This window comes from Rhizophagus irregularis, chromosome 16, assembly GCF_026210795.1.
Source record: "Rhizophagus irregularis chromosome 16, complete sequence".
Classification (NCBI taxonomy): Eukaryota; Fungi; Glomeromycota; class Glomeromycetes; order Glomerales; family Glomeraceae; genus Rhizophagus; species Rhizophagus irregularis.
The window spans coordinates 4,371,524-4,386,303 of record NC_089444.1 but is presented as its reverse complement, the minus strand read 5'-3'; the positions used below and the strand labels follow the sequence as shown (position 1 = coordinate 4,386,303).

The following is a 14,780-nucleotide window of genomic DNA, read 5'->3' as shown; positions in this document are numbered from 1 at the left end:
GCGCCATCTGCGCCATAAGAATTGTATTCTTTTTTTTTCGTTTCTCAAAAAAACACTTTTTTTTTGGAGCATCGTTTATTGGATGAATTAATTTCTCAGACTATCAATTTCTCAAATGTCAACAAAATGCTGTTGTAGCCTAACTCCGAATTTAATTTGCGATTTTCCATCTGGTAAATTTGAGCCATAAGTTCAAGATGTCTCCAAATTTGGTTTGGAATATGATCACATTTCGGAAATTGTGAAAATTTTAATTTGAAATTGAAATTCTAACTTGAACGTAATCGAGTGTGGGTTACAATATTTTAAAAATGCCCAGGTTATGTGTTGAATGAGTGTTATGTAAAAATCGTGATTAAATAATGACCGTTCATAATCATCGTTTATTTCTCCGTGACGAATAAATTAAAGTGGTGTGTCAATTCGAAAAGGATCATGATCATTAGATCCACATCAGGAAATTTTTTTAGAGGAAAAATATCGATAATCATCACTTCATCGATATTTATCACATTTTATTATACCGAATAAATCGATAATTAACACATATCGATAAATAACTAGGAATATATAATGATATTTAACTATAACATATTTTATCCGAAAAAATCATAAGGTTAATTTACCAATAATTTGTGATGTAATAATTATTGATAATAATCTCATAGTTAATATATTGATAATTTTTAATATTGATGATAATCTCATAGTTAATTTCTGATAATTTGTAATATTGATAATTTATTGATAATATTTAGTTGGATTTTATAATTAAAAAAAAAAATATTAAAAGTAAGTTACGAAAAGAGGTAACAGTTCTTTATTTAACAATCACGTGTATCATGTCATGTGATACAACATCTTCGTTGGTTAAACTACTAAGACGCGACACGATTTTAAACTTTTTTTTCAACTAAACATTTTTTACGCCCTTTCCCATTTCCCTTCTCCTCTCACCTGTTTCTCTTTCGCACCACTTTATCCTTTTTTTATACTTTTCCTTTTCTTTTCTTTCGTTTTCACCTTTTGTTTCATTTCATTTTTTTCCATTTTTTCATTTGGGCTCTTCTTTGTTTTTCCCTTCCCTTTTTTCGTTCCGTTTATTCCCCTCTCCCTCTTCCTCTCTTTCATTCTTCTCTTTCAACTTTCCCTTTAATTTAAACACTTTTCTTAAAAAATTATAAATTTTTTTTTGTTACGTTTTCATTTCAGCGGTTCCCTTGTAGAAATGTAAGTAAATTTTTTGGATTTTAAACTTATTGTTTTTCACATTTAGTACTAATCTTCCTTTATTTTTATAGATTTTATCTTCATTTCGGCTTTCGGACGTTTGGAAATTCACGTTTCTGTTTAGAAGGCCAAAAAATGTGTTGAAATTCGGCATTTTTTTCTTTGGAATTTTTCTTTTTTTTTTAGACGATTTTCTGGATTTATTTGGACGCGTGAGTCTCTTCGGCTTTTTGACTCAGGATTTTGGTAAGACACTAATTTTTTTATTAATTTTTTTTATTTTAACGAACTTTACTAAAAGTTCATTTCTTTTTCTTTTTTAGGTGGTACTTCGGCTTTTCAACAAGGGGATTTTGGTAAGACAATATGATGATATTTTTTCTTTCTTTATTTCTTTAACAAAAGTTAACATTCATTTTTTCTTCTTTCTTTAGACGTTTCTTTCAGTCTTGAAAAGGAGATTAGTGTGTTTAATTTTTTTCGACTTGGGATTTTGGTAGGCTAATTATTATTACTTTAAGTTATTCTTTAACGAAGTTTACTAACTAACCGTTCGTTACTTTTATTTTATAGATGGCCGTTCTTTGAAAGGTGAGTATCTTTTTTTTTTATTCATTTTTTATAAGAAATGTTATTCATTTCTTTTTTTTTGTAGGTTTGTTTCAGTTTGAAAACTGAGAAACGGTCCAAATGGTTAGTTTCGCAAAGTTTCATTTCATTGCGAAGCTTAAATTTCTTTTCTTTGAGAAACGTTATACTAACGTTTCTTCTTTTGTTCTTTGTAGGTACTCTTCGGATTCCTTCTGACCAGTTATATGATTAGATTTTGAAGTTTCATTTTAAAACTTCAAAACTTCAGTGTTTTTTTTTTAATATTTTTTAAGGAAACGTTACATGTCCTTATTTATTTTTGTAGATTCCCTTCGGCTTTCGATTTTGGGTTGGAATGCCAGGTAAGCTTTGAAGAAACTATCCTTTTTAGTTTTTCTAAAAACATCTTATTAACGTTTTTTATTCTTTTTTGTAGGTGGCTTCGATCTTGGATTGCTATTACAAATATGGTTGGTGAAGTTTCGTAATGATTTTCATTACGAAACTTTAAAATAATTTTTTTTTGCTTTTTAAAAGGAATGTTTCTAACGTTCTTTATTATTTTTTTTTAGGTTCTATCCAGTGTTGAGCTATGGATGTGAAATTGGTAAGTTTCGCAAATTTCAAAACTATAATTAATTTATTTCATTTTAATTAGAAACCGTTTATTAACGTTTCTTTTTTTAGTTCTGATGCTGAAAACACCAAAATGTAAGTTTCGCAACAGGGAAACTTTGATTTTTTATATTTAATATTTTAATAGAATCTTCACTTGTAGGTTAGATTTGATTAGATTAGTATATATTTAGTAAAGATTTAAAATGTATCATTTGTTATTGAATAATGCAATAAATAAAATAATCTAATTTAACAATCTAAGATTATTTAATCATGAATAAATACAATGGTATTTAACTATAAATAATATAACGCTATTTAACCTTTAGTGATAATTATCAATTTTTAAACTATAGAGATTTATATCGATGTTTTAACTGTATCGATGATTATTGTCAACTTAATCTGATTTATCCATATCGATACTACTCGACGAGTGCGATTATTATCGATATGTGTCACATGACCTTTCATCGATATATATCCCCTGAAAAAATTTCCTGATGCAGAAGATCCAAATCTTCAGTATTGGATCGGAAAGTATAATATGTATCCTTCTTGAGATACAACGCTTGCATTGACCTGTCAGACAACTGAAAAATTAAATAGAAACCTAAGTCGTCTAGTTAGTGTGACATCATTGTGACTAATTTTATATATTGTATATTGCATTTTATCGGATTACCAAATAATGTTAGTATTTTCGAGCCTTTTTTTATCGAAACTTGAATTATTAATTTATTTAGATTAATTTATCTTAACAAATATCACTATATAAATTTTCATACAATCTTGATTTTTAAAAGCCTTTCAGGCTTTCACGAACAATTTCAAGATCTTATCATAAGTATATTAATTAAAAAATCATGCAAAATTTAATTTTATCGTTTAGCATAAAGATTCTTTAATATTAACTCTCAAAACCATAGTAATTATTAGTTACGGTTATTAATTACGGTTAATTTTCTGAAGACTAAACCGTTGGTATAGTTACCATTAATTCTTTAACTAATTTTCCTTTTCCTTTCTTCGGTTTTGTTTTCATCCACTATATTCTAAAGGAAATTAAAATTCGACGTTTATGTTTTGATTAAATCCCTTCTTCATCGTCAAATTCCTCATCTTCAGCCGGGGCCATTAATGCCGCGCGACGTTTTGATGCAAGATTAAGAGTTAGTTTTGGTTTAACGCTATTATTTTGTGAAGCACCATTTGTGGCAAGCGTTAAAATTTCTTTTTCATTATTTATTCTGCTTCCATAGCTTCTTCACGCTGCTTTCTTTCTTTCTCAAGCGTCTGTAATCGATGTTGCTCAAGCTCAATTTCCCGCTGTTCACGCAATCTATCTGCCTCATCCATAGTAGCCAATTCACGTGCTCTGTTGCCACCAACGAGATCTACATAAATTATAAAAAAAGTTATCATAGAGTAAAAAACAGACAATAGCCTTTTCCTATTCGGTAATCTGTCGTACTCTCTGAAATATAGTGTTACAATTTTTTTTTATATTTTTTAAAATAAAGTGCCCCATAGACTCCCGGTTAAACGATCATCAAAACACTTGCAAAGTATACTCTTTTTTGGTTGTGATCAACACGAAAAGTTTGCCTGCGAATTTAATATCTTAGATTTTAGATTATAGATTTAGTAATAAGAATAACGAATCCTAAATCTAAGAGTATAACGCCCACCCTCCTTATAATCGATGTGCTATATATATTTTTTCTCCATTTTTTTTCATTTAAAAGAAAAAAGAAAAGAAAAATTACGGGTTACTCTACGTATTACGCACAATTTACTTACGCAAAAAATAAGTTTTTATATATTACTCAAAATAATCAATATTACTTTATTTTACACAATATAAATTTATCAATTTATTCAAATCAACAAATCAAAAAATTTTCTTCATTTTCTTCATATATAAAAAATTTTTAACGTCATATTATACAATATTTACAAAAAATAAAATAAAAAAAAATTTTACGGTTTACTCAATATATACTGTATTATATAATATAAAATTTGTCAATTTATGTAAAAATAAATAAAACCATATTACCGCAATATAAAATTTATTTTTTTCATAAAAATTTTACGCGTTACTCAAAATTAATTTATTACAAAAAATATATTTCGTAAAAATTATTTTTTTTCATAAAAATTTTACACGTTAATCAATCAGTATATTTTCCAATATAAAATTTATTTCTTTATAAAAAAAAATTTAAATCAAAGAAAAAAAACTGATCTTTATTTGTTTCCTATCTCTTTTTTTACTCATTTACTCAATCAAATTTCATAATTTCATAATATAAATATGTAAATCGAATAAATTCATGTTAAAAAACCGGTATAAAAACAAAAAAATTTTTTTTTTTCTCTAATTTCCATAAAGGTATAAACAAATAATTACAAAAAGGCAGATGATGTGGCTATAATACATATATTACGATATAATATATATTATCTATATAAAAAAAGGAAAGATTCAGATGATGTGGCTTAAATAATTACAATATTACATAAATTACTCGTGCTTCTAAAAAAAAATTCCCAAAATAGGTTTTTTGCAGCGATCGGACTCCTTTATTTTATTATCGAAAAAAAAAAAATAGATCTTTAGTTAATCAAATCAAATAAAATTTTTTTTTAAAAAAAACGAATCTTTATTCTGGAGTGCAAGAATGATTATTAAAAAGAATCCACTTTTATCATATTTTTTTTAAAAACTTTAATAAAAGAATTCCTTATATTTTAATTAAAACATTTTTTTAATTCTTTTTTTTTAATTTTTTTAAATTGATTTATTATAAAATAAAAAAAAATTTCATGTAATTAAAATAAAAATAAAAAAAATTTGCCACAAATTCATACACTTTACATTTTTTTTTCTTCAAATTAAAACTCGATTATCACTTCATCTATTGAAAATTTGTATATAAATACTCTGATATTTTTTTTACTTAAAAAAAAAAACGTATATTTATATTTTTCAAATATACAGTTTTATTCTTAAAAAAAAAAAAATTACAATATCTTTTCTACTACCTATATCTCTAATGCCAGCAAAGTTGAGTACGATATACTACATTCACGATTCAACCTAGAAGTCAACAAAGGAATATAGCTTAAAAGAAATAACTGGAATATCCAGACTGAACAATGAAGACCCAAGAAGAATTTGAAAATGGTCAGGTAATTTACTTGAGAGGTAAATTTATTGCCTGCAATGAATGGTACACGGTATGTTATTGATTTTTTAGTTCAAAAAACAAAAAATGAAATAAAATAAAAATTAGTATCAAATCCCCATGTCCTATTTTCATAATATATTTATCTATTATTCACCAGTAAAAAAAAATAAACCTAAAATACTTACTAATGTATAAAATATATCAATCAATAAATCTACAATTAAATTTTTCGATTTTATTTTAATAATTTTATTACATTTATATCAAAATAACAATACTTTAATAATCAATATTCAATATATTACATAAATATACAGTAAGATTATTAATTATTTGTATAATTTTGATTATTAACAAACTGTTAGAAAATAAAAACTCATGTTTAATTGATTTGGACAATAAGAAATTTTATAAATTTACTTATTTTATTATTATTTTAATATAAATACAAATAATATAATTTATCAAACACTTCTAATATTTATTATGAATTATAACTAAATCAATATTTACTTTAATCAATCAATTATTTAAAATTATAACTGTTTGATTAATATTATGTGTTTCTCATTCTACTGATCACACAATTATATTAACCATGGGTACTGGATAAAAGATTACTCGCTAGTTAAAATTCATAGTTTCTCCGTTAAATTGATTACAAGATGAATGTGATATATACTTACCTGTCTTTGTGATATTCTTCTTGACCTCTATCAGCTTCAATGTCATCGTCCCATTCCGCTAACTTTTTCGCCATTATTTCCTGATCTCGAATTTTGTTTTTCTCTAACATCTAAATCTCGTTCTGCTTCACGTTCACGATTTGTTGCCATTGTTTCTTCTCTATGTTGCCATCGTCGGTCTTTCTCTCTAATATAAGATAATTATTATTAAAATCAGTATATATAATCCAAAAACAAAATTTAAATAATTTAATATACCCCTTTAAAAGCCGTTTCAGTTTTTCTTTTAGCTTGTCTGCGTTGTTCCTCTTCTTTATCGTCTAAAATATAAGATTCGCGTCTTAATTCTCTTGCAGGAATAAAATTTACTGGATGATGATAATGTCCATATTGCCGATCTCGATCTCTATCGGCTTTCTTTCTCTCTCACGTTCTCTCTCTATTTTCCCTTCCATGTGAACGTTCCCTTTCTTTTTCAGCTTCAGCTCTACGATTTGCTCGTTCTTCCTCTTCTCTCTGACGCTCTCGTTCTCTTGCTGCAGCACGCTCTCGAAAGAATGCTATTTCTCGGTAAATAACGAAGATCCTTTTGATCTGGAGGAAGATCAGCCGGTAAATCTGTGTCATCATCCTTTTCTTTATGTTATGTTTTTATTTCTGTAGCTGGTGATGTTCGATAAGCCAGTTTATTTTCATACTGCAAATTTATTGGAGGTTGTAGATTTCTTCTATCTTGTGGCTTAGTCATGTCTTCAACAACGTACGTGATAATAAGATATTTTTATCTAACTCTGTATCATGCTGAAAGACAATAATTGACATCAATTATGATAGCTAAAAAAAAAGAAAAAAATTATTTCTATAGTTTAATACAGACCACCGTTCCCGGCCTTGAAGCCTCATATTGAGCAATATATCATTTTCTTGTAGTTTCATCGGCTTTAACTTATAATACATGTGGATAAATGGTATTAATATATATATATAATTTAGATGAAGAATTAGGATCAAAAAGTAATTTATCAAGAAGTGATTGCTTACTATTAACTTTTTTATCATCATCCGAACCTTCACCGCCAAGTACATGCAAAGCGTAAAGAACGCAGTACACAGCATATTCCGCAAATCCAAAACCCTTTGGATTTCCGGATTGGTCTTTAACTCGTTGCCAAGATTTTAATGTACTACAAGTCTTTGCAATCGCCAGATAAGCAAATAAAAAAAAAAATAAAAATAAATTGTCAGCTAAAGTATTGATAAAATCACACCGGAATATGTTCATGCGCCCAATAAGCGCATTAAAGCATTCAAGACTAAGATAAATTCGAAAGCTATCTGGGAAAAAAAAATATTTAGCATCCAAAATAATATACAAAAGTTTTTTCTTGATCGCATCTCCAAATATTTACGCCTTCTTTTAAAGCTTCAAGGTTCATTTGATAATATAGTGTTCATTAAAATCTTCATCTCTTCGATTGGACATCATCGTCAATTTGTTGACAAGTATCGATATATAGCATTCATTTGCCCACCAAAAAATTAAATAATTGATCACTACCTTGAGAATTTTTCCATCCAATCATCATGATATCCACCAATGAAAAGAGTTGTCAATTTTTCTATTTCTGAATCTGGAGCTGCCATTGGTGATATACCACCCAAAGGTATACCATAACCTGGTCTAGGAGCCATATAAAGCTGTACATTGTGTGGGAATACCAGAAGTATAGCCACCCCGCGAGATTTGTCTATAGGTAAGAGGACCGCCTGGTGAGTAAATCGTAAGAAACTCGATATTGAGCTATGAATAACAGTAAGTAAAGTAAGTAAAATATATAGATGTAAATATAAATGATGAAATCAGAACGGGAACTCTAAGTTTATATAGGATTTCTGTTGAGTAACGTCAGTAGTACAAGTTTGATTAGTCCATATTATTAATAATCACGTGATTAAATGTGACTTTTCCCGTTTGAATTGCTAACTTTTTTTTTGTGTCCGTACACAACATTGTTAGCACTGCATGAATAGAATAGTAATAAATAAAAATTGAAAATCAGAACTTTTAAATTCATCCGCAAATTTAATAATTTGATGTGCTTTCTCATCTGTTTTTTACAAAAAAAATAAGGAATAAAATAAATTTCATAATGAAATGTTTTCTTTGCATTTTAGCTTGATTTTGTATTTTTCTTTTTCTAACATTCATCGGAGTTTTTTTTTTCAGAAAATTTTTTAGAGGGCAGCAGTCGGGTTAGTCACTCCAAAATAGTAAAAATGTTTATCGCATACTGCTGATATAACGCAATAAGCGGTTACGTCGATTTTATGGTTTTATCTGCTATTAAATTAGTCGGATTATAGTTATGTACAAGTACTGTTTATTTCTTCTCGTGATATTTGATTATCTTCTAAACTAATATATATGAAATTATCGGTCAAACAGAACCAGTGTGATCCTATAGGGAATATTTTATAAAAATATTTTAACATTATACATATCAATATATTAATATTTTTTTTTTTAAAAAAAAATATATTTTTATTAGTTTTAAGTACACGTTATTATTATTCTATAAATAATAGGGTATCATTATACATGTTATTCATTATAATTTTTTATATGTATAAAAAATTTATTCGTTAATTTGCAGTATACAGTATTAAATTTTAATAAATAGACGCTAATTATCAAATGAAACGTATTAAAATGTACTGTTAATAATGTTTGTATAGTGATGTAAAAACAGCACGGTGATGAACCGAAAAGATATGATACATTTTTCCACTTTCATTATTTCCCTCTCTTGATATGAATAATTTAACTTTATTTCCTAATCGGCAATTAACAATTTGATCCGTTCTTATATAGAATCGAAAAGCTTTAAATGTAGCAAGACACTATTTTATCAGCGTTATTGATGACAAATAAATGTTATGGACCGATCTAATCTCGGTTAGGTATATTTTTTCATATGATATGAAACAAGCTTAATCATTTTTTAGTTAAGGTCAGAAACACTACTATTGTCCACCTGATTCCGTCGGCAATCAGGCTTTTCTATAATTTTACATATTCGGGTGAAGATATTCTATCGGAATAGCTCTAAAGCACTTTTCACTATATATGTGTAATATCGTTAATTACCACTCTCTTATTCTTTATAACTATAATAAAGGAAATCCGTAGCATATGATGAATTTGAATAAGTTAAAGGGATATGATGATTTTTCTTTGTTCTATGATTACATTTAATTTTCATATTAAAGTATTTATAATATTTGAAATATTTAAGTGAAGATGCTACTGTATTAGGCCTATGTAACTGAATTCAACATAAAGAACGGTCGAAATTCCAATTTCATGTCATATTCTTTAAAAAGTACATTATCGTTAACATTAACTGTTAAGTATTCATATGATATAATGGTATGATAGTTAATTCATTTTTTTTAATATTAAATCCAATATTAAAAAACATTTTAATTCGTGATCCGTGAGTCAACTGTAAAAAGTTCATTTATGCAAATTTATGTCGATCTTTAGTAATTTTTTCAACACCATATTTTTTAATACATAATATTTATCCCAAAGTTTCAAATAATTTGTTTTTTACAATAATTTTTCACATAATTTTTTACGCCACGCCAGATTCCCATTTTTTGCAGATCGTTTGCAGTTATCACAAATTAAAGCTTTAATTAACGAATAATATTATCTTACCGCGTTTACCTAAATTGACATATTACTTGTTTCAACAGACGGAATATTTCTAGTTAAATGTCTCGATTTCTCAAATCTCAAGAGCCTGCCATAAAAATTTCCGCTAAGATATAATATTAAACCTAAGTTAATAAAAATTTTTTAAATACTAGCTTAAATTTATTAAATAATACTCTGACTATTTTCGAAAAAAACCGATTAATTTTATTGAGATCTATTATATTATTAAAATAATTAAATAAAATTAGACAAGAAAATCATTATTAATAAAATAATAAATTACTCCAAATAAATTATTTTACCTGATTCGTTCGAAACTATAAATTAAACAATAACGTTAAAATAAAGATATAATTATTTTCTAGTTTTTTACTCTAGAAGAACTCAGACATGTGATCAATTTTCTAAAAAATATTTATAGGGCTGTGTAGGCGGTAGTTTAACTGAACTCTAGAGACTATAGTTCAACTGCCAATATAAATTCTTGCATCCTAGTTTATTTTATGTTTATATTTATTATATATTGGACTTTGATACCTAGTCATGATTATATGTTGGTTTCTGATGTACAGTAGAATTTGCTTTTAATTTTTTAATCAAAATTAACGTAAAAATCGCAAAATAAAAATAAAATTGCTTCCCAAACTTAATCATGATATCTTTGATGTGTTTAAAAAACAAAATGTTTATCATTACTAAGAAATGTTTCTTTTTCTATTTCTTTTAGTAAACTGTCTTATTTTACAATGCTTGTATAAATAAATAATGAAAAAAAATGCGTATTAAAAAAAATTTGAACTGAAATTACACAAACTACTTAAATTACACAATCATTATATATTTCACTTTTTTAAGCCATAGTATGAAAATTCTTAAAATAGTCAAGCTAAAGGCTTACATTAATTACAAATAAGGCTTATATATATATGGCTTATTAAATCTGGATCATCACATGAATTAGTTTTAATACTATTGTAATATTTGTGGCTTTGATCACAGTACTCAATACTTTTATGAGTTTTTCCGATACCCAACTTTTTTTAAGCCCCATAATGAACAATCAAGCTAAAGGCTTACATTAATCACAAATAAGGCTTAGATACTATGTATGGCTTAGTTAAATCTTAATTATCAGGATCATCACATGAATTAGTTTGATTTAATACGATATTGTATAGGGGCATTAATCTTATAAATACTTTTACAGATCTCTCAATTTTTCTACCTTTTTTTTTTATCACATTTTTATAATTTATGATAATGAGCTGCTCATCAAGATCACAACAAGAAGCGCACAAGTTGCTAGAGTTATTGTTAGAGATAACAGCAATGAACAAACTTTTATGGTATATACTGTATATTTTTTTAATTAATTATTTTTAACATCATTTTTAAAAATCTATTTATGGGAAGATAAATGGAGCTTTGTATCCTATATTTTCTCGGTGTGGAGAGTAATACTTTGAAGTCCGAGTTATTTATAGACAAGATGTATTATTCAAAAACATAATATATTTTTAAAAATGGATTAATGTAGTAGTATCAAACATTTAAATTGAATGTAACTAATTATTTCTTTTCTTAATAATATAAAGCCTACAATTTCCAGAACATTAAGAGAGACATTATTTACCCAGGGGAATACAAGAAAATTGGATGATGATGATTTTAAGTTATATAAGGATTCATCAGGATGTGCTAGTTTAAGATGCGAAAAGGATCTGATATATATCTGTTCACCAAAAATGTTGTTGACTTTGAGACCTTTAATAAATTAAAAGAATTTAGCTCCAAAGTTCAGAATTTGGAGGAGGAAATTAATTCTAAATTAATAAAATTAAAACATAACATCACCACGAGCAGTACCATTACTACCACCACTAGCAGCAACAGCACAAGCAGTACCACCACCACTGACACCACTACTGCCAGCACTAGCAGCAACAGTACAAGCAGTACTAGTACCCCTATCACCACCAATAATAAATCAAAAAAAATTCACACAGACATTGATAAATTAACAAAAAATATTGTTGATCTTGTTGAAAATATCATGCCACCTACATTTCTGCAATCATATCATCTTCAATATAAATTACATAAAGTAGTCCTATATGAATATAATAAATATATTGATGAAGTGTATGTATCAGTTAATAATATATCCAATAGATTATCAACATCTGATAATTATTCTTATGTGAAAAATAAGGAAAGGAAAAGTAAAAATTTATTTCCCTCCTTCAAAAATAAATTAAATGATATATTATTAAAATATGCAGATAAATTTGGATTTGTTGATTATCAGGAGCAGTATCACCCAGAAGCATCGTCATCATCATCATCATCACAGCAAAACAAAGCTAATCTAATTATTTACTAAAGAATATTATGATGCAAAATTTATTTTTTAAGAATACAATAAAGGTCGTATAACCACATGATTTTATTGTATGAGTGTTAACAATGTCGGTAATCATTAGAAAAGTCGCGTAGTTGCGTTAACGGTACTAGATATCAGGTTTTTTTAAAAAAAATTCATCTTTTTTTAACGAAATAATCATTAACATTTCCTTTTTAGGTGGTCGGTCCCTCAAATCCCATAGACGTGGAGGTATAATGATCTATTTCTTTTTATATAATAAAATTAACTTCGCAAATTTTCTTTTTATTTTCTTTTTATTTTATTATTTATTAAAAACGGTTTTAAATTTTAACTTTTTTTTTATTTGTATTTTTTTTGTAGGTATAAATATTTAAACAAAAAAATTTTTTAATTGGATGAAGTCGTGCTTTATTATGCACGTGACTTATTGCGACAAATGTGCAATTACTATCTTGTCCAATCATTGTAAATTGAATAAAAAAAAATAGTTTCTTGAAAGAATTTTAGTTTAAATCAATACTAGCATCAATAGCAATTATCCAATTAATAAAAAGTTAGTTTCAGTTATGAAATATTTATAATAATTGCTTTTTTCATTATTCCACAAATTCAAACTTTCAACTTTTCTAAAATCTGAAGCTTCGCGTGATGTGGCGCAGTAAAATGTGGCAGTAAATTAGTTGGAAACACAACAATTTTTTTAATTTTTTTAAAAAATTTATAATGACTGATATTAAAACTAATTATTTGGTCATTATTCGTATTTTATTCAACATTTCAACCTAGTATTAGTAATATATTCGACACAAAACTTTATGTCAAATTATGGTGGTCTAAAGACGACCCAAATTTAGTTTCAGTATTTGTTAATTTAGCTTTAATATTAGTTACAAATCTGAATTTATTAAACACTTTAAATATCCACATGTTTATAGCATCTGCATCTATCTAATATAATCAAATTCGGTCCACAATTTCGCAATCACGTGATCTGTATCCCTAAAAGAACGCACGTTAAAAATCGTTTTTCATATAAAAATATCATCATCCGTTCCAAAAGATGCCGAAACCTAAAAATAAAAAGAAACATTAACAGTTAATGAATGTTTCTTAAAGATTATCTTCCCAAATTCATACCTCCCAAAGAAAAGTCTAGTCGAAATTTATAAAAAATTTCCGAGTCAAATTCGCCATCATATTTAAAGCAGAAAATCAAGTCCAAGTCCGACCTAAAAATGAAAAATATATCTACAAAATGGAAAAGGGGTGTTAAAAAAAAAACTTCAAAAAAAAGGTTCAACCTGAACCGTTTCTTAACTTATCATCCAAGATCCAGTAAGTTCAATGAAGCAAAAACCTACAAAAATGTTAAAACAAATTAATAAAAAAATTAAATAGTAATATAAAAAAAAAACTTTTAAAAAAGTTTCGAAGTGAAACGCTACAAAACCTACCAATACGTTCTAGGAAGTGCAAAAATTCTGTCGATAACTGTACAAAATAAAAGATAAAAAAAATTAATAAAATAAACTTATGAAGAAATTCCGCCGCCCTACAAAAGTAAGAGAGGAAAGGTTGGGGAAAACAAGAGAGGGAGAGGAAGGAGTGAAAGGGGAAGAGAGAAAGAAGAATGAGAAGAAAGGGTGAGAAGGGTAAGGTAGGAAGAGCGAGAGAGAAGGTTGAGAACGATGAAGGAAAAAAATAAAGAAAAAAGAAACCTTAGTACGTTTCTTCAAGTTAATGTCAAAAAAACCCTTCCCAATGGACTTACCAAGTCATTTCTAAGGCTACTAGTGTCCATGAAAAGAAAAGAAACGTTAAAAAATGTTTCTAATGGCAAAAGAAACCCCAAACAAATTGTTTCGCAACGTTCTTACCGAACTCAAGCCCCTAGATCGACACCAGGACCCAAAAAAAAAGAAACGTTAGTAAAAAGTTTCGAAGACTTCACTTCTATGATTTCTTATAGGTTCTCGGACAATTTAGAATTATTTCTAGATATCATGTCATCATGTTTATTATCATATTTTCATTAAAATTAAATAACATTATTAAGCATAACATTAACAAATTTCTATTTTAAAAAACTAAAAAGAATATAAAACTAAGATGATTAAATATTGTTTTTATTATCTTTAGTTTTTACTATACTCTAATTTTACAGCTAATAGAATCCATGCATAGTCCAAACCACATATATTTGTTAAACAAATAAAAAGAGTAGAATATAATAACTAATGTAAGCTCGTCCTACATAGTAGAACGATCGTTCTTCGTTAGAAATATGTTCAATATGTCCTATGAACTAGACGCGCAAATAGACAATATTAAAAGGCAAATGACCGACA

The 14,780-nt window shown here is 26.9% G+C and overlaps 1 protein-coding gene across 1 annotated transcript; it reads right to left on the bottom strand.

Annotated features, from left to right (window-relative positions):
- Positions 1-6,482: 6,482 nt before the first annotated feature.
- Positions 6,483-6,952, bottom strand: OCT59_008622 (uncharacterized protein; the record flags this gene model as incomplete). The annotated part of the gene is made up of 3 exons (XM_066142627.1): positions 6,483-6,509; positions 6,581-6,662; positions 6,753-6,952. The coding sequence occupies 3 exons, from the start codon at positions 6,950-6,952 to the stop codon at positions 6,483-6,485; spliced, it is 309 nt and encodes a 102-aa protein (XP_065999491.1).
- Between the last annotated feature and the right edge of the window lie 7,828 nt (positions 6,953-14,780).